The sequence below is a fragment of the Clarias gariepinus genome, chromosome 18, assembly GCF_024256425.1.
Source record: "Clarias gariepinus isolate MV-2021 ecotype Netherlands chromosome 18, CGAR_prim_01v2, whole genome shotgun sequence".
Lineage (NCBI taxonomy): Eukaryota > Metazoa > Chordata > Actinopteri > Siluriformes > Clariidae > Clarias > Clarias gariepinus.
Window position 1 is genome coordinate 18,060,436 of NC_071117.1, and position 23,348 is coordinate 18,083,783.

The 23,348-nt window shown below is 37.9% G+C and overlaps 3 protein-coding genes across 5 annotated transcripts; 1 reads left to right on the forward strand and 2 right to left on the reverse strand.

Moving 5' to 3' along the window:
* Positions 1 to 1,130: 1,130 nt before the first annotated feature.
* Positions 1,131 to 3,667, forward strand: cryaa (crystallin, alpha A). Its single transcript, XM_053477370.1, has 3 exons — positions 1,131 to 1,437; positions 1,955 to 2,077; positions 2,854 to 3,667. The coding sequence occupies exons 1-3, from the start codon at positions 1,246 to 1,248 to the stop codon at positions 3,058 to 3,060; spliced, it is 522 nt and encodes a 173-aa protein (XP_053333345.1). The 5' UTR covers positions 1,131 to 1,245; the 3' UTR covers positions 3,061 to 3,667.
* A 649-nt stretch (positions 3,668 to 4,316) lies between these two features.
* On the reverse strand, positions 4,317 to 14,735 carry LOC128506749 (serine/threonine-protein kinase SIK2-like). Of its 3 annotated transcripts, none has more exons than XM_053477319.1 (12): positions 14,624 to 14,735; positions 13,096 to 13,257; positions 12,839 to 12,955; positions 11,868 to 11,931; positions 10,209 to 10,370; positions 9,453 to 9,577; positions 9,129 to 9,252; positions 8,814 to 9,037; positions 8,346 to 8,721; positions 7,623 to 7,886; positions 5,160 to 5,343; positions 4,317 to 4,762 (listed from the first exon to the last, which is right to left on the reverse strand). In XM_053477319.1, exons 2-12 carry the CDS (start codon positions 13,240 to 13,242, stop codon positions 4,441 to 4,443), a joined length of 2,109 nt encoding a protein of 702 aa, XP_053333294.1. In that variant the 5' UTR covers positions 13,243 to 13,257; positions 14,624 to 14,735; the 3' UTR covers positions 4,317 to 4,440. The 3 variants fall into 3 exon arrangements, with proteins under 3 accessions (XP_053333294.1, XP_053333293.1, XP_053333295.1); XM_053477318.1 differs by having other exon boundaries at positions 13,096 to 13,260; XM_053477320.1 differs by lacking the exons at positions 13,096 to 13,257; positions 14,624 to 14,735 and having other exon boundaries at positions 12,835 to 12,920.
* Positions 14,736 to 15,861: 1,126 nt separating this feature from the next.
* On the reverse strand, positions 15,862 to 21,541 carry hsf2bp (heat shock transcription factor 2 binding protein). The gene is made up of 8 exons (XM_053477423.1): positions 21,410 to 21,541; positions 19,918 to 20,065; positions 19,049 to 19,152; positions 18,738 to 18,887; positions 17,932 to 18,076; positions 17,732 to 17,849; positions 16,981 to 17,084; positions 15,862 to 16,512 (listed from the first exon to the last, which is right to left on the reverse strand). Exons 1-8 carry the CDS (start codon positions 21,455 to 21,457, stop codon positions 16,280 to 16,282), a joined length of 1,050 nt encoding a protein of 349 aa, XP_053333398.1. The 5' UTR covers positions 21,458 to 21,541; the 3' UTR covers positions 15,862 to 16,279.
* Between the last annotated feature and the right edge of the window lie 1,807 nt (positions 21,542 to 23,348).

Genomic DNA, 23,348 nt, shown 5'->3' on the forward strand with positions numbered 1-23,348 from the left:
TTCATCCATTATAAGGATGTAGTTTAGCATTGTCAGTGCTTTTAGCAAGATTTTGGGGTGTTGAGAGGAAACACATGGGATGCACAAAGACGTCAAACTGATTCAACGATTTTATATTGTTATAGTAACTGAGTGCATATGTCAATACTACCATCTAGATTGTGTAGTTTCTTCAAGATTTGGTTTATTTTCACAAACACTTTAGGTTTCATGCCTTATAGCAGGCCAAATTTCATGTCAGCATTGCATTTATCTAATTTAGTATATAGTAATTTATTTTTTTTATAGTTTTGTACTTCTTACTCACAGGGTGCATGAATGCCCATGAAGCTTTTTGAATGATCACACATTGGATCTTTGAAGGCAGACTATCCTTATTTGCACCAGGTTAGAATAGCGTACACAGTTCTTATAACTGTTGTGGTTAAACCCATTGAGAAAAAAGCCATGAGCATTTCAAACTTGCTGAATAAGATGAAAATATGTCCCCAGCCCCTGACTGCCCCTGCTTGTGTTTGTTGTAGCCATAGGGCTTTGTTAGCTGGGAAAAGACCACACTGGTGCATTTTGGTTAAGCCTTTGCATGGGAGAGTCGAATAACCCTGGGATTAGCTAAATGTCACCATCAAATCTAGGATCAGGGCAAAGGTTTAGGACGGTCCTGAACTGGCTGTAAACTCTCACACCGAATGTATGTTTATTAAGGCCAGCCATTATTTCACCAAACTTATTTAATATACTGTAGCTTCATCTTTACTGCATCTGTATTTACTGTTAGTATATCTAATGCCATGTGTTTAAGGTGGGAGAAAACTGCAGAACCCTGAAGGAAACCCCAAAAAATAGATACAGAAAGCACATGCAGCTGTATTTGTTTGGCCCATGATGCTTCACTGGCCAAACCATGACCTATTCCAAATTTCTCATAATCTTTCAACATCCATCCTTCTGCTCTAGTTTGTTTTGGCAGCTAGGATCAGCTTGCCATCAGTGCCATTCTGCTGACATTACCATTCCCACCATGAGCTCATGCCATTCCAAACAGATCCAATTATAAGCCCCTTTTTCTGGCTCATTCTGTATATAAAGGCAGGTTGTGGCCACATTCAACAGTGGTACACACCCTACAACTCCTGTCTACTCTTGGACCCTTCCCCTGCGCTTACTCTCTTTAAGCATACTCTTTCGAAGGGTGGCCAAAGCAAAGGCTCAAAATTGGACCAAGATTGACCAAGCTGAGAAGTTATGGATATTGCCATCCAATACCCGTGGTTCAGACGTACCCTGAGCAATCCCTCTCGACTCTTTGACCAGTTCTTTGGAGAAGGTCTGCTTGATCATGACCTCCTCCCCTTTACTGCCTCCACCATCAGCCCTTCCTACCGACACTCTCTCTTCCGCAGTTTTTTGGACTCCTCCAACTCTGGCATTTCCGAGGTAAGGGGCTGGTTGGCTGTAGATTGAAAATAGAGGACTCAGAGATGTCTCAGGGATTCATAACTTCGGTTCTGGAGGATTTCACTGCTCCCAACATGCCTGATCCAACTTATGAAGGGCTTGATAATTAGCTCATGAGCTGTATCGGGTATGTTTGAAGCAGGAAAAAGTTGAAACCATGCAAAACATTGGGCCTTGATGTAGAGGTTTGGTCAGGCAATGAGATAGGACATATTCCGGAGCTCTAAATTTGTGGAACCTCATGAAGCTGCTGATTTTGATTTCTGAGATGTGTTTTTTTACATGACAGCTATGCCTTTTGTAACAGAACATGCAATAGCGGATGATCCTATCATCCTCATCCTGTCTGGATATAGCAATTAAGTTGAATTGATGGTGTAAGACTTATTTTAATGTAATCTTAAGTGCTACTTTTTACACAGGCCATATGCTAGAGAAATACATAAGACCTGCATTTGGTTATTTTAATCCATAGCATCTTTTCTTTCTTTCCCAGGTGAGGTCTGACAGAGACAGATTCATGGTTTACCTGGATGTGAAGCACTTCTCCCCAGAGGAACTCAGAGTTAAGGTAGCAGATGACTATGTGGAGATTCATGGCAAGCATGGAGAAAGACAGGTGAGCTGACTCCTGAACTGTCCGTCACATGCTCATGCTGGTATACAGTATGTTCTCCTTTTATTTGCAGAACAATTATTTTATATTTTAAATATATTTTATTTATTACCCACTTGTCCTGATTCGGGTATCGAGCCTTTTGAGCAGCTTTCCTTCTGTGGTTATTAAACATGGACTGGAAATTGAAAGTTAAAGAACACTAAGGGGAGGCACCACTTCATTTTTAAAAATATATGGCCAGATTGTTTTTTGTTGTAATATGACATAGACTCTGCGTCATGCGTGAATGTCCCTGTGAGAGTTGATGAAGCCATTTAATTTTACGGATTAAAACCTTCTTTTACCATGAATCTGGTTCAGTGTTGAAGATGCATATTCAGGCCTGTGCTGGGATAGTTAAGATGTAATTGCTTGTATCTTAATAGTCAACAGTTATTGTAAGAGAGTGCACTTCATTCATTACATTGTCCTCCAGGATTATGGGATTTTAAAACAATACAGTTATAATGGACAAAAATAACAAAACGTGCATGATTTTTTCATTAACTTACATGGCAACACATTATACCTACAATATTCTACTGGGTAAATCAGTGACATTCAATTATACATATTTGCAACCCTTTTGCAAATTGATCTGTCCTCATTTTAAACCTCACAACTAATTATGAGGTGCAGATTTCTTGTTTTCATCACCATAATTATCTTTTATTGCTTTCTCCAACGATCCCCTGGATGGTATTTTTTTCTGACATCTTTCCCACATTCTCCCACAGGACGACCATGGCTACATCTCACGGGAGTTCCACCGCCGCTACCGTCTACCCTCCAACGTCGATCAGGCAGCCATCACTTGTACGCTGTCAGCTGATGGCCTGCTCAGCTTCTGCGGCCCCAAAACAGGCGGATCAGAATACGGGCGTGGAGATCGCACCATTCCTGTCACCCGCGATGACAAACCCAACCCTGCTGCTTCCTCTTAGACAAGTGGATTAGTGGGCATGAGCATGGCTCAGCAGGGGGTGTAATTGTTGAGATTATTATAATCTATAATCTATCAATGGGAGAAACAGATTAAGAGGAATGGATGGCTTCTAATCGGAAAGTTCTTTCAAATCCAACCACTTCAGAATAAAACCAAGAAAACAAGAAAACTTTGACTTCCAAGTCAAACAAGAAAAATAAGTTAGGTTACAAAACAGGTTTTTGTTAAGTAGGTCTGAGATTCGCAGGAGTTTCTATTTAGAACCATCCAACCTCCTAACTGGTCTTCCTGTGTCTGATCCTTTCTATTTTTAGCTTGTATGTCACTTGATTTTTTTTCTCTGCTCTTTCTCCTCTAACCTTGTTTTACTGGAACGCCCCTCACCTTAGACATCTACTAAAAATATCATCTCAATAAATCTCTATTATTAACCAAAGCAAAAAAAAAAAAATTGCTTGTTTTTTTTCCTCCAATCTTCGTGCTGACAGGAATGAAATCCATTGTTTTTCACCACTGTTCTTCTCATTGCTTAAGTCTTCCCATTGTCAAAGCTAGCACATTCGAAACTAATCTGAGGGTTAAGAAGAGATTTGCTGACAACTAGAAAATGCACATCATTAATTTTTGTATTTACAATAAATGAATAAATACTTGAGTGTAAAAATATCAATACTGACATGTACAGAGTGATGAAATATGCAATAATGCAAAACAAGGAGTATGTAATTATATGTATGTACATATGTACATTCATTATATGTATATATAATGTATAAACATTATTGCTTGAAGTGATTGGGAAAGAACAAGACATTTTTGTTCTGCAGTTTTAACTGCAGTCAATAATATTTTAAATATTATAAGTGTATACTCTATGGTATATATTATAAGTGTATACTTATAGTGGAAATATTATAAGTGTATACTCTACTCAGATCTGATTCATCATATATAATTTAATATATAGATGGGTTGGTGGATTAGTGCTTAGCTCTGTCTTCTGCCCACCAACCAAGCACCCCCCCCCCCCCCCCCGGCCCCCCAATATCCCCAAATTGCCCGTAGTGTGGGTGTGAGTGTGTGCCCTGAAATGGATTGGCACAGTGTCTAGGTTGTACCCTGCCTCTTGCCCTAAGTATCCTGGGATAGGCTTTTTGTTTTTTGTTCCCCTTATTTTAGGAGAGTAATAGTAAATCAGTAATCACATAATGTTGTCATTTTGCACATGCTCTTATCCAAAATAACAATCTGTATAGGTGTATGATAGATTTGTCATTTCTACTGTAACTAGAACAGCTCTAGAAAACTTTTCACTACATTACTACTAATCAAAAGAGGTGACCAGATACAATGAAACCTCCATCTCCACTAGCAAACATTAGCGTGAGCTTGGTTTTATCTGCAACTGTGTTTCCAGGAGCAGTGTGGTGGAATCCACCATGCTTGAGGAACAACAGCTAGAAGTGGAGCACAAATAGGGTAGTGGCAGACAGGAGGAGTGAGCTGGGGGATCTCGAAGGGGACAGAGCAGACTCTGAGGTGTGTGAAGGAGGGATGAAGGGTTGCTGTAACTTGAAGTTAAGTGACCCTCAAAATGTAGTACTGGATGGATGGAGTGATTGTTGATAGCCATAGTAGGAGGAGGATAAGAAGAAGGCTTTTGAGCCAGATGGGGATGATGGCATTGAATATTGGTTGTCCTGCAAGAAGACAAAAATATTAGGAAGTAGAATTGTACCCAAAAACTCTAAGTATGGAAAATCAGTAAAATTTGCCCAACATTAATATTTTCATATATATGCAAAAAAATATATGTTCTTTCATACTATCTAATACACCAACTGAAATGTTAAATTTGTAATTTTTACAAAACAACTTTTTATTAAATGTAGCTTTTGATGGGGAGGAGTTATAAAAAATGAAAATTGTTAAATGAGACAAAATTTTGTTCATATTCAAGTATTCCAACTCCAAATCTTTTTTGGAAGTGCAATTATACTTTATTTTAAGTTTAAGTTCAATTTTAACTCAATTTTTTTAACCTTGTTTATTTTATGGTATGTCAGCTGACAAAATTAATTGTGTCTAGACACTTACCATTGATCGTGCTGAAAGCCATCAGTCTGACCATCGAAATGTTCCCATGATTGTGCTGGAGGTTTATTAGTGGGTTCTGGATTGGGCATTGGGGACCAAGGGTGCTGCACAGGAACTTTGTTCCAACCAAACTGGCCTGTCGTGTGAACATTCTTGCTTAAATGTTCTCGATAAGCCCACTGACCTGTAAAAGAGTTAATGCAGAACACTGAATTTTTAACAAAAATTCTGATATCTTATAAAATTTAGAGAATGTAACCTTATAGAAAATAATAAATAGGTTTTGTGTTTGTTGTTCTTATATTTTGTTCACATGCAATTTAAGGGAAAGCTACAAACTCCTTTTGACTTTTATAGATATTCACTTTTGTAGATATTTGTTTATTTAATTTCATGAACAAGAAAGGGATGCTGATGATGGATTGAGTATTTATTTTATATATTATTTATAATTAAAAGGTAAGTAATGCCACCTTGTGACTTGTTACAGCATAATGTTTTATTCTGTAATTAATAAAAATGGGACTGAGGAAAATTGCTATGGTAATAGGGGTATAAATCTTGACATGTGGTCTAATTTGAAAATAACATCACACCACCCTGTTATAGATTTTGTCAGTACCGCGTATTATGAAAAATACAGCTGGGGGCAGAGCTTTTTTTTACAAAGCCCCAAAGTTATGGAATAGTCTTCCAAATAGTGTTCGGGACTCAGACACAGTCTCAGTGTTTAAGTCCAGGCTAAAAACCTATTTATTTAGCCAAGCATTTTTATAAATAGATTTGCCATAGGTAAAGGAGCAGATCTGGGGGACTCATGGACGTAGAGTATTATGGTGAACTGGTATGTTTGGATGCTGTCTTCCTCACTCTCATTGATCACTCAGGTTTGCTGACGGTGAGGTGATTGTTTGCTTTACATGTCAGGAAGCCCTCATGTTTGTGTTTCCTTCTGGCTCTCCCTCTTAGTTATGCTGTCATAGTTAGTCCTGCCGGAGTCTCTGCTTGCACTCTACAGTTAATATACATTCACATTATACATTGTGTGACTGTGACCATACCTAACTGCCATCTCTCCTCTTCCTTTCTTCCCCCCCCTCTTTCTCTTTCCTCTCTCCTCCTGTCTCCCCCTTTCACTCTTTCTCTCTCTCTCTGTCGAGCTACACATGTCGTTCCTGAGCTGCCAGTGATCCAGACTCCCTCTGCCCTCCGGACCTGTCTGACCCATCCTGGTGCCCCGCTTCTGGCTGAAGATCTCGTCACATGGATGCCCCGTGTGTCTCTCTGGGATGCGTCTGGTGTCTGGGAATGATTCTCTCTACCTAGAAAATGGTTCTGGCCTTGACTGGTGTTGGCAACTGTTTCTCTGGGGACTTGACAGTTCGATAGTTCATGACTGGAACTTCTTACAAGTCTACCTGGGTCTTCAATAACTACCTGGACTCCATATTAACATCAATTAACATCAGCTATTATAGCTGAACTGCCTCCCACCCTACACACTGTATAAATGCAGATCATTTACTGCTTTCTGTTTCACCCAAATGAGGATGGGTTCCCTGTTGAGTCTGGTTCCTCTCAAGGTTTCTTCCTATTACCATCTCAGGGAGTTTTTTCTTGCCACTGTCGCCCTCGGCTTGCTCACCAGGGACAAACTGACCATTTTGATTCATACAAATTCACATTTCATACAAACTTAAATAATTCTTTTGACTGTGCAAAGCTGCTTTGCGGCAATGAAAATTGCTAAAAGCGCTATACAAATAAAATTGAATTGAATTGAATTATAGATTATAATAGTATTATTACTTTCCTCCAACAACACTCCCTGCGATGTGCTATTGCTTACATACAGACTAAATATATAGTGCATCTCAAAAAATTTGGATTTTGATGAGCTCTTACGGATATATATGAAAAGATTGAAGCTTGAAATATTTCTCTTTACCGGTAATGAATACAGAAATATGAGAGTTTCCCCTTTTAGCTAAATTACAAATAAAAAAAACTTTTCCATGATGTTCTAAATTTTTTTATGCATTATACATTTTATAAATATTTTTCTTTTTTCAAGAGTTCTTTTAATGCCATAAATGCAATGGTTTTAATACACAACAGTATAATAAATTTACAGTGTGACTGTATACTCTTAGTACAGTCAAAACTTTTAGTACAGTATTGCTTATTTTTTTAAATTATTTTCTCTTCCTTTTTATCCCTAACATATTTTCATATAAATTAAATAAAACACTTTGTCATAGGTAGGTAAAGATTTTTTATGTTATTCACAACATTAAATGACATTAAATAGTCTATTAGACTATTATATGATGATGAAAAAAATATTTCAGTAAGAATGTTAATGTAAATGATAATGATAATGTTACTATTTCAGTTTGCTTTTTAATGAGTATATTTCCACCTCCTTTTATCTGCACTCTCTCTCACCCACACTGATCTTACCTTGGGGCAGTGAGGTGTCAGAGGCTCTTCTGCGCTCCTGGAAACTGGGAACTTGCAAACCTCTTTGGTACCTCAGAACAGATGAATAAGCTAGAGGTCTTCTGTCTGATTTTGGTGTAAATGGAAACTGTCCATGCATTTGGTTCATAGAGAGCTGTGGGTCTAAAAGAGCACCTGGGGAGGTAAAAGAGGTGCTGGGGACATCGAAGGCAGGGGTGGGAGAGGTGTCTGAATTGGGACTGTCCATTAGATCCACCACGATATCTGCAGATATTGACAGACAAAATTATTTTTATATCTGTTATAGTCAAATGAAGGTGGTACAAATTGATTAATTTGTTTGAAAATATACTATGCCAAGTAATGTAAAAAAAAATTAGTGGCCAAAGACACTTATTACAAAGAGACCAATCAAAATGTTCTCCAAATTTATAGGACTATATATTAAGAGAGATTGGCTTTTATTTTGTATGTTAACATAAAATGTATTAATTATTACGTTTAATATTATTGTGTACTTATCCTCCAAGGTGTTAATCCTTTAAGGGGTCTGAGGTGCACAGGATTTTGTAGTCTAAGTGATTGTATAAAACCTACCCTCATTTAAAACATTTACACCTTTGAGCCGATCCAACCTGATGCTCACCCCAGTTTAAAACCAGTATATGATTTCTTAATTTGAAAAATTCTTGTTACAATATCACACAATTCCATTGTACGTACTTGGTGGGTGACAGCAGCTTTTTACTGATGACCGCACACAATCAGAGTGTCTCTGTATCATGCTCCTGTTTTCAGATGTATAGTACTGTGGATGTAGTGTTTTAAGAGGGATCTGCTTCTCGTCTTCATAGAAATTTTCACCTTGTATCTTTCTGTTTAATCCAGCATCCAGAAAGTTGCTGGGAGAAGGAGAGTTTCTGTATTGTAACCTGGGTGGACTTGAATCAAATGAATTTCCGAGCACTGGTAGGCTGTAATAAGACTTTTTAGACCAATCTGAATCAGCTTTTTTGATCAACTTTTGTCCATTCATTAGTCTTTCCAGCAAAAGCCAGTAAATGGCAGAGTAGTGGTTGTAGCTGTCATTCTGTAAAGACTAGAGAAATTAATACAGATGTTAAGTGTTTGAGTGGACATAAGTGTTAGCCGGTAGCACATATACAGTAAAATGACCCAAGCTCAGCTTACATCAATGGTCCTCTGCTTGTCAATGCCCAGCGTTTGCATAAGACTGAGCACTTTCTCATTGTATCGCTTTGCCTGGCTGTGCCTCTCAGGCTCAGGAGAGTTAAAGAAAGCCTGGCACACTGCTATCGGGACAGCTTTCATCCAGTAGTGCTCCTTGATTTGCGCCAGACTGATACGTTTGGCCGGGTCCACCACCAGCATCCTCCGTATCAGGTTCTCACACTCTGGATAAAAGCAGAGCACGAGGATGTCTGACTACCTCAACGTGACCTACATATCAATTGGTCATGGTTTGAGAGTGTGTAGGATTGGTACCCTGTGACATGAAGTAAGGAATCCTAAAGCGTCCATCTATGACAAGCTGTTTTAGGGCTGAAAGTGAGACGGCATCAAAGGGTAGAGATCCACACACCAGGACATAAAGAACCACACCCAGACTCTGAAAAAACAAAGAAGACAAGTTGCAATATGACGCGATTTGAGTATTTATGCAACTGATGATCGCCTGGAATTTTCACAAAGATTTCATTGAAAGAAAAATCCAAAGGAATTCTTATGGCCCCAAACTAACGAGGAACTTTTTTCATCCCAGCTGTCTAGTTATAAAAGAGGGGTCTGAACTTCATTTAGGAAATTTACCCAGATGTCCTGCTGAGGGCCCTCATATTCCTTTCCTTTGAAAATCTCTGGTGCGGCATAAGGCGGACTTCCACACCATGTACTCAGATGCTTTCCAGGTACATAGAAATTTCCAAAACCAAAGTCTGAAAAACACAATGAGGAAAAATTGACATCCTAGTATACCCAAATGTGCTGTTATTTCTGCCACACACAGAATGAAGCATGCCCACACCCCACCCTCAAAATAAAACAAATAATATCATAATTTGCGATGTCACTACCGAACCCCTGCCTCGGAGACTTACTAACTCCACCGCAATTAAATTCATCATTAGCAAGACACCTACTTAAGGAGAGTTCAAATAACATTATAATTAAAAGTAGATACCAGATGTTGGTCTTAAAGATTAAAGAACACATACAACATACTTTTCAGACATTTTAAATAAGGTTCATGCAAAATGAAATCTAGTGGTACTTAAAAATAATGGGGTTTTCTCTGCTATATGTAATTTTTATTTTGTCAATGATCACCATGGTGTTCTGACCATTATTTACTATAAGCCCTGTGTCTTTTCATTATGAATGAATTATTAGTAATTAATTAATTTCATTGTACTGCAGTGCCGGTCCCAAGCCTGGATAAAATGGGAGGCGTAAAACCTGTGCCAACCATGTGTGCAGATCAGATGGTCCGCTGTGGCGACCCCTTTCTGAGAGCGGCCAAAAGACCAACAAATTAAATTTAATCAGAAATCAACTCATGTCTTTTACCTGCCAGTTTGATGTTCATGTTGTTATCCAGTAGTAAATTTTCAGCTTTAAGGTCTCTATGTACAATGTGGCATCTGTGGCAATACTCCACAGCAGAAAGGATTTGCCAGAATGTCTTGCGGGCTTGTTCTTCGCTCAGAGGACCGTTGCACACAAGATAATCTTTACAAAGACAAAAAAGATATGCCTGATGGGTTCAAAAGAAAAACATATACAAGAAAAACATAAACATATACAAGAAAAACATACACACATATATATAGTATATATACTATATTTATCAAAATTGAGCTCAGGCGCATCCTGTTTCCCCTGATCATCCTGTTTCCCCTGATCATCCTTGAGATGTTTCTGCAGCTTCATTGGAGTTCACCTGTGGTAAATTCAGTTGATTGGACATGATTTGAAAAGGCACACACCTGTCTATATAAGGTCCCACAGGTGACAGTTCATGTCAGAGCACAAACCAAGCATGAAGTCAAAGGAATTGTCTGTAGACCGCCAGGAAGAATTACAATAGAATACAATAGAAATACAAAAGAATTTCTGCTGCTTTAAAGGTCTCAATGAGCACATGGCCTCCATCATCCATGAGTGGAAGAAGTTAGAAATCACCAGGAATCTTCCTAGAGCTGTCCAGCCATCTAAACTGAGCGATCGGGGGAGAAAGGCCTTAGTCAGGGAGGTGACCAAGAACCCGATGGTCACTCGAAGGACAACCATCTCTGCAGCAATCCACCAATCAGGCCTATATGGTAGAGTGGCCAGAGATTCTCATCAGACCTAACAATTTTGTTTCTCATGGTCTGAGATTCCTTCAGGTGCCTTTTGGCAAACTCCAGGCGAATGCCATGTCCATGTCTTTTTAGTAAGGAGTGGCTTCCGTCTGGCCACTTTACCATATAGGCCTGATTGGTGGATTGCTGCAGAGATGGTTGTCCTTCTGGAAGGTTCTTCTCTCTCCACAGAGGACCTCTGGAGCTAAGGAGTGGCTTCCGTCTGTCAACTGAATTTACCACAGGTGGACTCCAATTAAGCTGCAGAAACATCTCAAGAAGGTTGAGGGGAAACAGGATGTGCCTGAGCTCAATTTTAAGCTTCATGGCAAAGGCTGTGAATACTTATGTACATGTGCTTTCTCAATTTGCAAAAATCTCAGTTAAACTTTTTTCATGTTGTTATTATGGGGTGTTGTGTGTAGAATTCTAAGGAAAAAAATGAATTTAATCCATTTTAGAATAAGGCTGTGACATAACAAAAAGTGGAAAAAGTGATGCGCTGTGAATACTTTCCCGAAAGCACTATATATACACAAACTGACAGATTTGGTAAGTGATCATGATCATGTGTATCATCATTCTTTTAAATTTTATTTAATAAAATTATCCTGGACAGGATTTAGCATCAGCTGTATACTAATCACTGGCGGCAATCATCTGTCACCATCTGCACCTGGTTCTCACTTAAGTAAGACGTCTTTATGCATGAATGATCCATAGGTCACTGTTTGGCTTAACAAACAAAAACAAAATGAACATTTCCCTAAAACTAGTCAGGTACAGGGCCTGTCTTAAAAAATACAAGAATGTAGTTTGTCTTTAAAAGCAAAATATAAGGTGTAGCTCAAGCGTGTTGCATAGTGTTGTACATCAAACTTACCAAACATCTCCCCATTGTTGGCATACTCGGTCACAATGTACAACATATTCTTGGTTTCCATAACCTGCAAATTAGAGAAAGTAATATCTTAGTTTGAGGTCCGATACCAACTGAAAACACCAATTAGCTAGAAAATTTATGATCTGTGTGTTTTTCAATTATATCACATAGTATCATGAAGCTTAAGCATACAAGTAAGAGCATGAACAGACTGAGTCTAAAAGTGGTTTTATTTGTGTCCCTTTTGTAAACTCTATAGAGACTGATAGAGATGTCTGCTAAATAAAGCAACGGGTGTGGGGAAAGTAGCACAGGATTTTCATTGCTTGATATAAACCATTCAGCTCCTACATAACTGGCCCCGCTCATCTTATTTATGAACTGATTACAGTGGACTGATTTTACAAACTCTTAAAAATTACTCTTTTTTTCAGTTTTATCAATTGTCTTGCCATTATATCCATCCATCTAGGAACCCCTGTTGTCTAGTGTGGTACTAAGGACTGAGGAGGCCAATAATAACGATTGTATTTCTTCTCTGGACAACATTCACACGGCAATTTGGGGCACCAATTAGCCAAATCTGTATATCTTTGGACTGTGAGAGGAAACTGGAGTACCCAGAGGAAACCCAACGAGCACAGGGAGAACATACAGTCCCTGAGGTGGGAACCGAACTTGGAGGTGCAAGGCGACAATGCTATCTGTCTTCCCATTAAGAAAACATTAAAAGAATAAATTATGAATATTAATTTTAAACGTATAAAAATGTAAAATAATTTAAGAATAAAAATTGTATCGTTGTCACTTATGTTGCTCTCACATCTGACACACACATGTAGGCTGTCACTCCTTTAACAACTTTATGCATGCCCTGAATTCTGCCTCTCCAAATCATGTCTAATGACTGCGTCATTATCGAGCATTGTTCTGTAATTTGTGTTGATGTGAGTAAATGTAAACTCACAGACCTGGTAGAGTTGGATGATATGTGGATGGTTCAAAAGCTTCATGATTTTAACTTCCCTGTTAAGTTTCTCCAAGCCTGACGCATCCAAGCGTGTTTTGTCGATGATTTTAATGGCAACCTGTGAGTTGATTAGATCAAACTGAGCAAATTTCAGACACTACAAACCTATCACTTACAAATCATACATAAGCAGCTATAATTTAATAACATATTGATGAACAACAAACAGTTGCTGATTATGACAATAATTTAGGGAACCTGTGTTTTAGTGACTTTATGCCTCGCCAGCTTCACCACAGCAAAGTTGCCTTTCCCCAGCGTACGTATAATCTCATAGAAGCCGACTTGGAGAGGTTTACCAACCCGGTTCATTGTGTCTGGCCCATTGTCTGACAGCACCACCATGCTTAATGTCCTTGACTGCTGCGTGATTAATTATGAAAGAATTGAAAAAACATCAGGTAGTTGTTTAAACTGCAAACTACACTTTTAGTAAAAGAGTACCAAACTGTAACTTTGCATGAACTGGTACAGAAGTACAAAATACATACAGGAATTTATATTGTTCTCATATCTTAAAAAAGTATTGCTTCGCAACATAAAGTGCACTGTACTGGTTGTGCATCAATCCTTTCTAAATTAAAAATGATATTGTGTGCTCAATTCCAAATAATGAAAAAAAGTCCAAAAGTGTAAAATTATTGCTTCTATTCTGTAAATTGTGTATCATTTAATGTTTTTTATTTTTTATGACTGCCTGTCTGTATGTCTAGTTAATTACTGGTGTAAAGTGAACTACTTTAATAGCAGAGAGAGTACAACTAGGTTGGTGTTACAGCACCATCCACAGACCAATAATGTTTATCCTTTTATATATATATATATATATATATATATATATATATGTATCAACATACTCTTGCACACACACACTTCCTTTGAAGATAGGGAAGAATGAGTACAAGTTATAAGATTTTGTGCAAAATTTACATCATGGATATTTCTAGAGTTTGACACCCTGAGATTTTATAAGATGGGAGTTGGCTGTATTAAATTAGGTCAACACCAGGATAAAAAATATATATATACAAACATGATAATAATAATAATAATATGTATGTGATCATTTTGTATATATTACAGTAAGAGGGAAATGGGGCATGATTCTACACTGCATAGCTTCTACATCAATTCTACCTTGCAGAGTTAGTTAGTAGAAGTTCATACACTTCACAGGTCTTCTTATCATTAGTTAAACAAGATATCAATAGTGATAATATTAATACCCCATTAATACTGGAATAATACTACATATTTAAAAAATAATAATACGAAAAAGGAATGGCTAGTCCTATAAATATTTAGGCTACAACTTAGATTTGTGAATTGTTTATTAATTGTTAAATTGTTTACTAATGCTTTATTTAGTAATAACTTAGAGTGTTTAAATATCAGGACAAAAGGAACAAAGATTATATTTATGTTGGCAACTTTTTTTTTTTTTGGCCACAGAGGCTATTCATAGGTGCACAAAACACATATTAAAATATGCATGAAAATATGATGAGAATGAATGCATGAGAAAACTATAATATACCCAGTGCATTAAAAACAACAACAACAACAACAACAATAATAATATAGGGATGTTAGTGCAGAGTTGAAGTTTGTTCCACCTTAGTTAAGTCTCTCAGTCAATTTGGTTAGTATAAGTAGGAAAAAAAATATATATATATTAAATCTCTTTTTTTTTTTTTTTTTAGTTTTAAATAGAATAAGAACTCACCGTGTGGACGGTAGACTCCTAAACGCTTTCCATCTATAACTTGCAGCTCCTTTCACCAGCACTCATTCCTGCACTTAAATTTATATATATATTTTAAGTTTAAATATTTTATTCCTTAAAAAGAAAGAAAATCACTCCTCCTGGTTTCCGCTCACTCTGGATAGCGCTGCACATAATCCTCTCTGTAGACTCGAGTCACTCCTAAGTCACCATAACAGGTCTCCGCTCTATGTACCACTTTATTAACGTCACTCTGGCGTCAAAGCACTGAGCAGGGCGCGCGCAGGAGCCCACGTTGCCAAGCAACGCTAGCCACGTCCCAAACCGGTCTGAACGCACTAAACAGTAGAACACAGGAATTTTGCTAATAGTGTAAAACAAATATGTAATCTACATTACCTGGAATACGCATGAAGCACAATAGACCTTTATCCTGGCAATATGTATTTTATCTTGGATGCAATTTAAATGTTAATTTTAATCAATCTGGTGATGTAAATCTTACTAAACATAAACTTATGCTAGCCTACAAAGGAGGCAGAATCTGAATCACAAACCCCAATCACTCACTCATCGTCTGTACTGCCTTGTCCTGTATACGGGGTGGCAGAGAGCCTGGAGCCTATCCCAGGAGACTTGGGGCATGAGGGTGCCAATCCATCATAGGGCACGGACACATACTTAAATTTCAAACATGACAGTGGTACTGAATAAACTTTGGTCTAATGCACTTGCACATGATTCAGGCTTTAATTCCTGCTACATTTTTGTCAGATGCTATAATAAAGGGCTTTGCTATTTAAGTCTGCCTCAACAGATTCCCAGTAAACACAAATAGGACATCTCCAGCATAAGAGCCATAGTAGGGGCATCTTCAGGACCCATTAAACCACCCAAAAATTTAAATACCCAGACGTCCGTTGGACTATTTTCCTAAAGTCGTCTTAAAACCTTTAGGAGTCTTGAGTCTAGTTAGACCTTCTATAGATGACCTGAAGGGCTGGTCTATATGTGTGAGACCAATGGGTTGGTTTAAACCATGCATTTCCAAAATGCCAAAACATCACTGTCAAATATTTCAGATTTTCATTATATTATATTCATTAAGAGATTTTTTATGTTTGCAACCCCATAACTTGAAGGAACATACTGTAGTATGGCCAAAGGCAACAACAGGTTTTTCTAAGCTGACTGTGTGTTTCCAGGCAAATTTGAAAATTATCAATTAAATTGAACTGAACAGTGCAAAAACAAAACCTTTAATTTGTTTCAAAACATTTTAAAAACACTTCTAATACACAGAACAGCAAAATAAGAACATTAACCAACTTTAGGTAAGTCAAAACAGCTAGTACTACAGTCCTGCATACATTAGAAAACAAATAAAGATGTAAAAAACGTTATTCTTAACCAGTACAACTCGTAACAGACAAAGACTTTAGCCATTACTACCATTATCATTATGCTAATCAGGAGATCAGACCTACAGTACAAGGAGCCATATCTCAGCGGGCCCTGTGACCCCCGATACGTTTCAAATGATTACACTAGCTACAGATACAGGATTATAAGAGCTGAATTTGTCCCACACAAAAAAAGAAAGTCTGTGTGTAGGACAGGGATGAGTACAAGGTTTTTTTTTTGGTGTCCACTACATCACTGTTCTTTCTCTATGGCTGTGTGATTAATTTTGCTGATGCAATTGATGTCCTCCAACATCTCCTGAGCTGTCTGTCTGAGGGCTGAGTGACGGCTTGAGGCCAGCTGATGGATTCTCTCCAGTGGAAGGGAATGCTGTAGGTTTGGGCTGAGTTGGACCGATAAGTCACCCTCCACTAGTAGAGACTGGAGCAGCCGCAGGGCCTGCAGACACACCTCTGAGTCCTGGTCTGTTGATAATGACATTAAAAACAACATGTCAATGACATAAAGCACCTCCCTAAAGCCAAGGGATGAGCCATAAGAACAATCACAACTAGGCGAGGATAATTATTGGAAGCAATGAAGAAGGGTGTGGTTTGTACACAACAGTGATTTTTACTCAGAGCTGATATAGCATCAATTTATATAATAAAACATTTAACAAGACAAAGGGAAAGAGGGAAAACGTGTTGTTGGAGGACTGACTATAAATGGTGAGTAACTTTATACGATGAGAGGGAGAAAGAGAGAAAGGGAGGGAAGGTGTGAGACAGAAAGTGTGGAAGCCGATCTTAATCCTCCCCACCACCTTTCACTTGGCATGACGTCAAAGCTGGGATCAGATAAAGTCTTGAAGCCTCAGGAGGGCTTTCTCAGCTGCACTCACTCATGTCACACTCACAGTCACAGATGCAAATACACAGACATGCACGCACCTTCAAGCAGGGTGCATATAAGAGGCAGGAGTGCAGGACTCTCGCTGATGTACGTCAGTCCATTTACGCTGAGGCTGACGTTGTACAAAGCCATCAGCATCAGCCTGCACAGACGAACGCACAGATGTACGCACACACAAACACACGCACACACTGTCAGGTAGTATTATATCAGTTAACATATTGGTTACTGTATAGTACATATAAAATTACCTTCATATGGCGCACTGGAATTGTGTGAATATACACTCATTATCCATTTTATTAGGAACACCTATACATCTATATTTTCATGCCATCTGCAGTCATGCAAAAATGTGGTAGCAATGCAATGGCTTACATCATAAAGATACAGGTCAGAATCTTTAGTTTATTTTTTAGATCAATCACAATGAGAAAACACGTATGATCTCTCTGACTTTGACTTGTGATGTCTGACAAGATGTATTGTCTATTTTTTAAAACAGCTAGGGTTAAGGGTTCCTGGGATTTTCACATGCAGCATTCTCTTGAGATTAAATCCAGTATGGTATGAATGGTATGTTATGAGCTGAAAAGCATCTCAAAATGTCCAACACGTTGAAACCTGAGGCAGCTGGGTTACATGAGCAGAAGAAGACATCGGGACACAGGCTTGGGGGTTAGAGATTGGAAAAAAGACGAGGTAATGTTTTTCATGAATGAATGAAAAAGTATACAGGTTTCTCTAATAACGTGGTCAGCGGGTTTATATGTCCAGGAATTAACTTACACTTTGAGCTTTGGAAAGACCCCAGACTTCATTAACCCAAGCAGCTGCACCAGAGTGTCCAACAAGACATGTGCAGAGCTGGAAATGAAGTCCCTCCCACAAGTCACAGCCGCCAAATCTGCAAATAAATCAAAATTTCAAATGAATCTAATTAATATACCACAAATAAGTGCGGAAAAACAATAAATATTACCACTTACTGGTAATGACACCAGCCAACGCGAGCACAAACTGGTGCTCATGGGAATTGTAGTTCTGCTGCTGGGGTTTTTCCTCCTCGTCTAGAGATTTCACGAAACTCTCCAGGGTTTGACCTGCTACACTTAGAAATGGTTCCAGTTTCCCCTTCATAGAGATGGACACACAATATATTACCACAAATTAAGACAGAAATGACTGTCATATAATTTTATTTTATTATTGTTATTACTTTTTCTGAGTGAGGACCAACAGAAATGTCATTTTCATTCACAAAAACAAGCATTACTGCTCAATAAAGAATCTGGGGACAATCCTGGGAACAGTGTGAAGGAATTTGGATACACCCTGGATAAGACATATTCACACACTGTTCCACTGCAACGCGCAATTTGGAGTAGCCACTACGCACCAGCTTGTTTTGGAAAGAAACCAAAAAACTTAAGGAAACGCCTGCAGACTTTGAGAAATCACAGAAACTCAAGCCTGGGAATTAATAAAAAAATCCTGAAGCTGTGAGTCAGCAACGCTACCTGCTGCACCACAATGTCACACATCGCTCACTGTTATTTGTGAGCATTCAGTATTGTTGATCACAAATAATTTATGACGAATCACCAAATCATAAGATGTCTAAACACCTATCAATTACCTGATTAGGTGTGCTGTAAAACATATGTCTGAGGTGAAAAACGCTGCTGTATTGTAAATTGTAAGTGTAAGATAATAAGAATTGCTCTAACCACAGCCCAAATATTTAGAGCAATTCAGTCTTACTGACCGACGCCTTTATTATAAGGTGACTCACATCAGCCAGTATGTCTCTTACAGCCTCTTCTCTCCGGGAAGCACTCCAGAGTACAGTGCAGGTAGCGGCGCCCAGGTCTGTACAGAACTCCGCCTGCTGCAGCAACTGTTCGCGGCTCTGCCATAACCGCTCCCTTAGCGCTAGTTTCTCCTGATGGCACACCTTACGATTAGGGTTAGGGCTACAATTTAAAAATTCAGCAAGGTGTATAAAAAAATGGGCACAGAATAAAACTATTCTCCAGGCCATACTCCAAGTCGTAGTTTTCAAGGTTATCTTCGTACATGTACGATGTATTGTATTTCACTCACCTCTCTCTCTCTCTGGCACTCGGACTGTGCTGCATCAAGGCGGGAGCAGAGGTGCAAACACTCCTGCTTGAGCTGCTGCTGCTGCTCCTGGTTCTGTTCCCTAACTGTAAAAACACACCGCACAGAAATGGGTTTCATGCAGTTGTTGTTCTAATGATGCTGCGGAAATGCTGTGTAACAAATCTTCCTGAAACTTTAGATACTGGGTCAGGATCTAGTAAATGTTAAAGTCATTTAAATCATTTTTACATTCAACAAACCATTCAGGTTAAATCCAGTGTCACTTATAAGCAGTGGTAGGCAAAGTACAGAAGGTCCATACTTGAGTAAAAGTACTAGGTAAAGTATCAAAAGTACTGGCCTTGTATTAGCTCACAGTAAGTCATAGTAAATCTCTCTCTCTCTGATTCCCGACTGTAACTGTGTGTATTTCGTCACTGCTATTCCATCTCATGGTTTGATTTTAAACACCTGCTACATGATTAAGCGTTTACCAGAGGGAAAGCAAAGTAAACAATTACACTCAATAGTCTTCTGGTGGCACTACTCCTGCTTCAAATACTACACATCACTGTGAACACTACGCCATGCAGTAATGTGGTGAAGTAGAAAGTAGAGATATTTGTTACAGGATGTAGTGTAATAAAAGTGATACATAGCCACTAATAAAACTACTAACATAACTACAGATACATGAAATATATACTTAAATACAGTAATGAAGTACTGTAAATATACTTAATTACTTTCCACCTCTGCTTGTAAGTCTGTTAATATTTTCATAAGTAAAGCACTTCAAAGCAACATAGATATCCCCTATTTCACAATGGAACAACAGTAAATATAACTCTTCCAACATTTATTCTTACGTGTGTCCAAAGAGCGGGCTTTGTGCAGGGCGTCCAGAAAATCACCAGTAATGACCTTAGGCAGAAATTCCCGTAGCTGCATGACCTGCGTGCACAGCCTCTCCAGGTCTCTCTTTTGGACCCAAACAAAACAATCTCCTCCTGGATCCTATAAGGGTTAATCAAAAATACCATAAGCATGTAATGTTTTACCACTTTCCTAAAGTAAAGGATACTGGAAAGGGATTTGAAACTTTTAATTGATTCTGCGTGTGTGTGTCTGTGTGTGTCTGTGTGTGTGTGTTTGTGTGTGTGTGTATGTGTGTGTGTGAAGCGCTGCAATGAAATGGAAGCCTGTCCAGGATGTATTCCTTCCACTTTTACACTAACCAGATTAAAACAGTTACTGAAGATGAATGTATGTTTTCTTATTTGTTGCTTTGTTCCATCTTTTCTCTTTACCAGTCTCATAACTTTTTAAACACTTAACACTGCAACACCAAAACAAAGGATTACATACAGAATATACAGAATTGTATGTGGAGTGTATCTGCATATCTAGCCTTTGACTTATTTGTTTAAATTTATTTTAAATATGAATTATTAAGTAATATTTAACATTATGGCTAAGTGGTTCGCACTGTCGCCTTGCACATTCAGGGTCTGGGTTTGATTTTCCCGCCTGTGTACATGGAGTTTGCATGTTATCTCCGTGTTTCCTCCAGGTACTCTGGTTTCCTCCAGCAGTCCAATGACATGCAGATTAGGCTGAATAGTTTTTCCAAATTGTCCATAGTGTGTCAATAAGCGTGGAAGAGAGAGTGTGTGTGTGTGTGTGTATATGTGTGTCCATTGATGCATTGGCACACTGTCCAGGGTGTACCCCTCCTCATACCCTAAGTCACCCCCCACAGCCCTGTATAGGATAAAGTGGCATAGTCAATAAGTAAGTGAGTGAGTGAGTAAGAATAATAAATGAATTACCTAAGTGACATAAACAGAATAAAGACAGATTTTAAAAAAATCAACCTTTGGATTTGTAAATTACGGCTTAAAATTAAAGTGAAACAATAGCGCCCTCTTGTGGATATGGCGTGTATGAACCGCAAAACATGATCGTCACTTATATTAATTATTTTTTTAACACCAGATAAAATGTCATCTTTAGCACTGAATTTGTCTCAAATACGACATTTTGTACTGGCAAATAATTATTTTTTACAATTCTGTTCATACTAGTTCCTACTTGTAGTGAAATAATACAGTACAGTAGCTGTAGCTAAGTTCAGTCTGAGCTGACAAATCCAAATTCCTTTTCAATATTGAAATATAGTTAAAAGTTTATGTTTTTTTTTTTGTCGTGATCTTACTGGAAATCGTTTGTATTTTAAATTATTTAGTCAATCTCGATTAAATTGACGCTAGCTAGCTTTTTTTAACCGAATGATTTGATATGCGGTGACTTGTGGTGGCTGATAACTAAACACACATAAACCGAGATGTGTAATTTTACCTCTCTTGAGCTCATTGGTGGTACTTTAGTTAAGTCTGACTGTTGCATCTTAACAAACGGCTTCTTACTGAACTAACAACCGCTTTATTAGCAAAACCTGAGAGGTAATTTTCTTTAAGGCTGGCAGGTTGTCTAAATGGCTCCCTCTGGTGGTTCTTCTGTGTACTGCACGATTAGCTTCTTCTTTCGGCTGCTCGTGTGCTACTGTCGTAATGAATTTTCTTTTCAACCTCCTGACATGTTAATCTAAAACTGATGTAAATTGGTCCTGGTTAGCAATTTATAAAAGTAACAGTAGAAGTAAATAAATAAAGAAAAGCTTATAGATAAATAAAAGAAAGGTTTTGTCTTTACATTGGTCAGAACTCGCCCTTTCAGTGATATCTGTACGTTTCATACATTGAAGGACCAGAAACTAGTCTCAGAAAAATTTTCTGTCTGTATGTCTGTATGTCTTTCCAGACAGATTTTGTCACAGCATCATGCAAAACAGGCTCGACAGAATTTAATAAAACTTGCACAATAGATGAAATCATTATGTTGAGTAAATGGAAAGTTATGAGCAGTTATGCTCCAGATTATAAACTGCAGATTATCCACCGCTGGACAGAATTGAATGAAACTTTTGCAGTACTTGAATATCTGCCTGAAGTTTACCCTGCACCATACGTGAAATCAAAATGTTGAGTAAATACCAATATTATGAACAGTTATGTACTTTGCTTAATAATCTACTTTAAAATAAGATACTTAGTAAGCTAATTGCTCAATGTAAACAAACACCTACACCAATAGATATTCATTAGAAAAGCTAAATTGAATTTTTTCACCTCTGAAATAACAGTGGAGTTGTTTTAAGACAATTCTAATCTTTATCCGATCTACTTTTTTTGATTGGTTATGTGTGGTGACAAAAGAAGTACTGTACAACTTAGCGTAAACAAGGCGTAAGATACTCAACCTTAGAAAAATTCATTTCTTTGTATTAATAAGTTAGGAAAAGAGTTCTGCTATACAGAAAGACAAGCAGACATATATCTGGGCTTCAACATAAAATAATATCACTGCTTACATTACGTTTCACAATTCTGGGTTGCCACTGTTGTGCCCCTTGAGCAAGGTACAGTGCAAACTGTCGAAACTGTTCAAAAAGGGTGATCCATGAAAACATTGCGAAGTGGCTGGTGAAAGGGCAGACCGAGATGCCTTTACAAAGCTGTCCATTCATGCCTTGGCCTTCCCTCAGTTGATGAGAATGACCTAACAAAACATTCCAGGGATTAGAATTTTATTCATGTTTACTGTGGTATACATTTATATTCATGGTGTTATTGACATTTCATTGACTTCAACATCATACAGCACATACATAAGCACTTAAGTCAACTTGAAGTTGTTAGTATAAAAGTGTATAAAAGTATATATAGTATAAAAGTATAAGTGCTATATAAATACATTATTGATTACTTGGTTGATTGATTGATACATTTACTTTACACTGAATTGCTTTCAGGCTTCTCAATGATATGATGTCTATGAAAGTTGGTCCATATGGGTATTTTTTCTCTATATCTTAAATTGCAGGGACTTTTTTTAAACACAAATTGCAGGGAAATTTATCATCTGTTTTACCATATAATAAAATTAATAATTCATTAATTAAAAATCATAAATTAAACATTTACGTCAATAAATACATTTCAAAATAGAATCCCAATAAAATGCTGTACATGAGGCACTTTAATTTCCTGCTTCTACAAATCCCCATATGTGCTTGCAATGATAGTAATCCCTTTTATATATTAAACATGCTCAGTAATGTTGCTGAGAGAGAACAGATAAGGCTTGTGGTGGATTTTTATCACATCCGTTTTTAAGCATACCATGCAAAATACAATAACCACTGTGGAGGATGTGTGGCCATCTTGTGGACACTGCA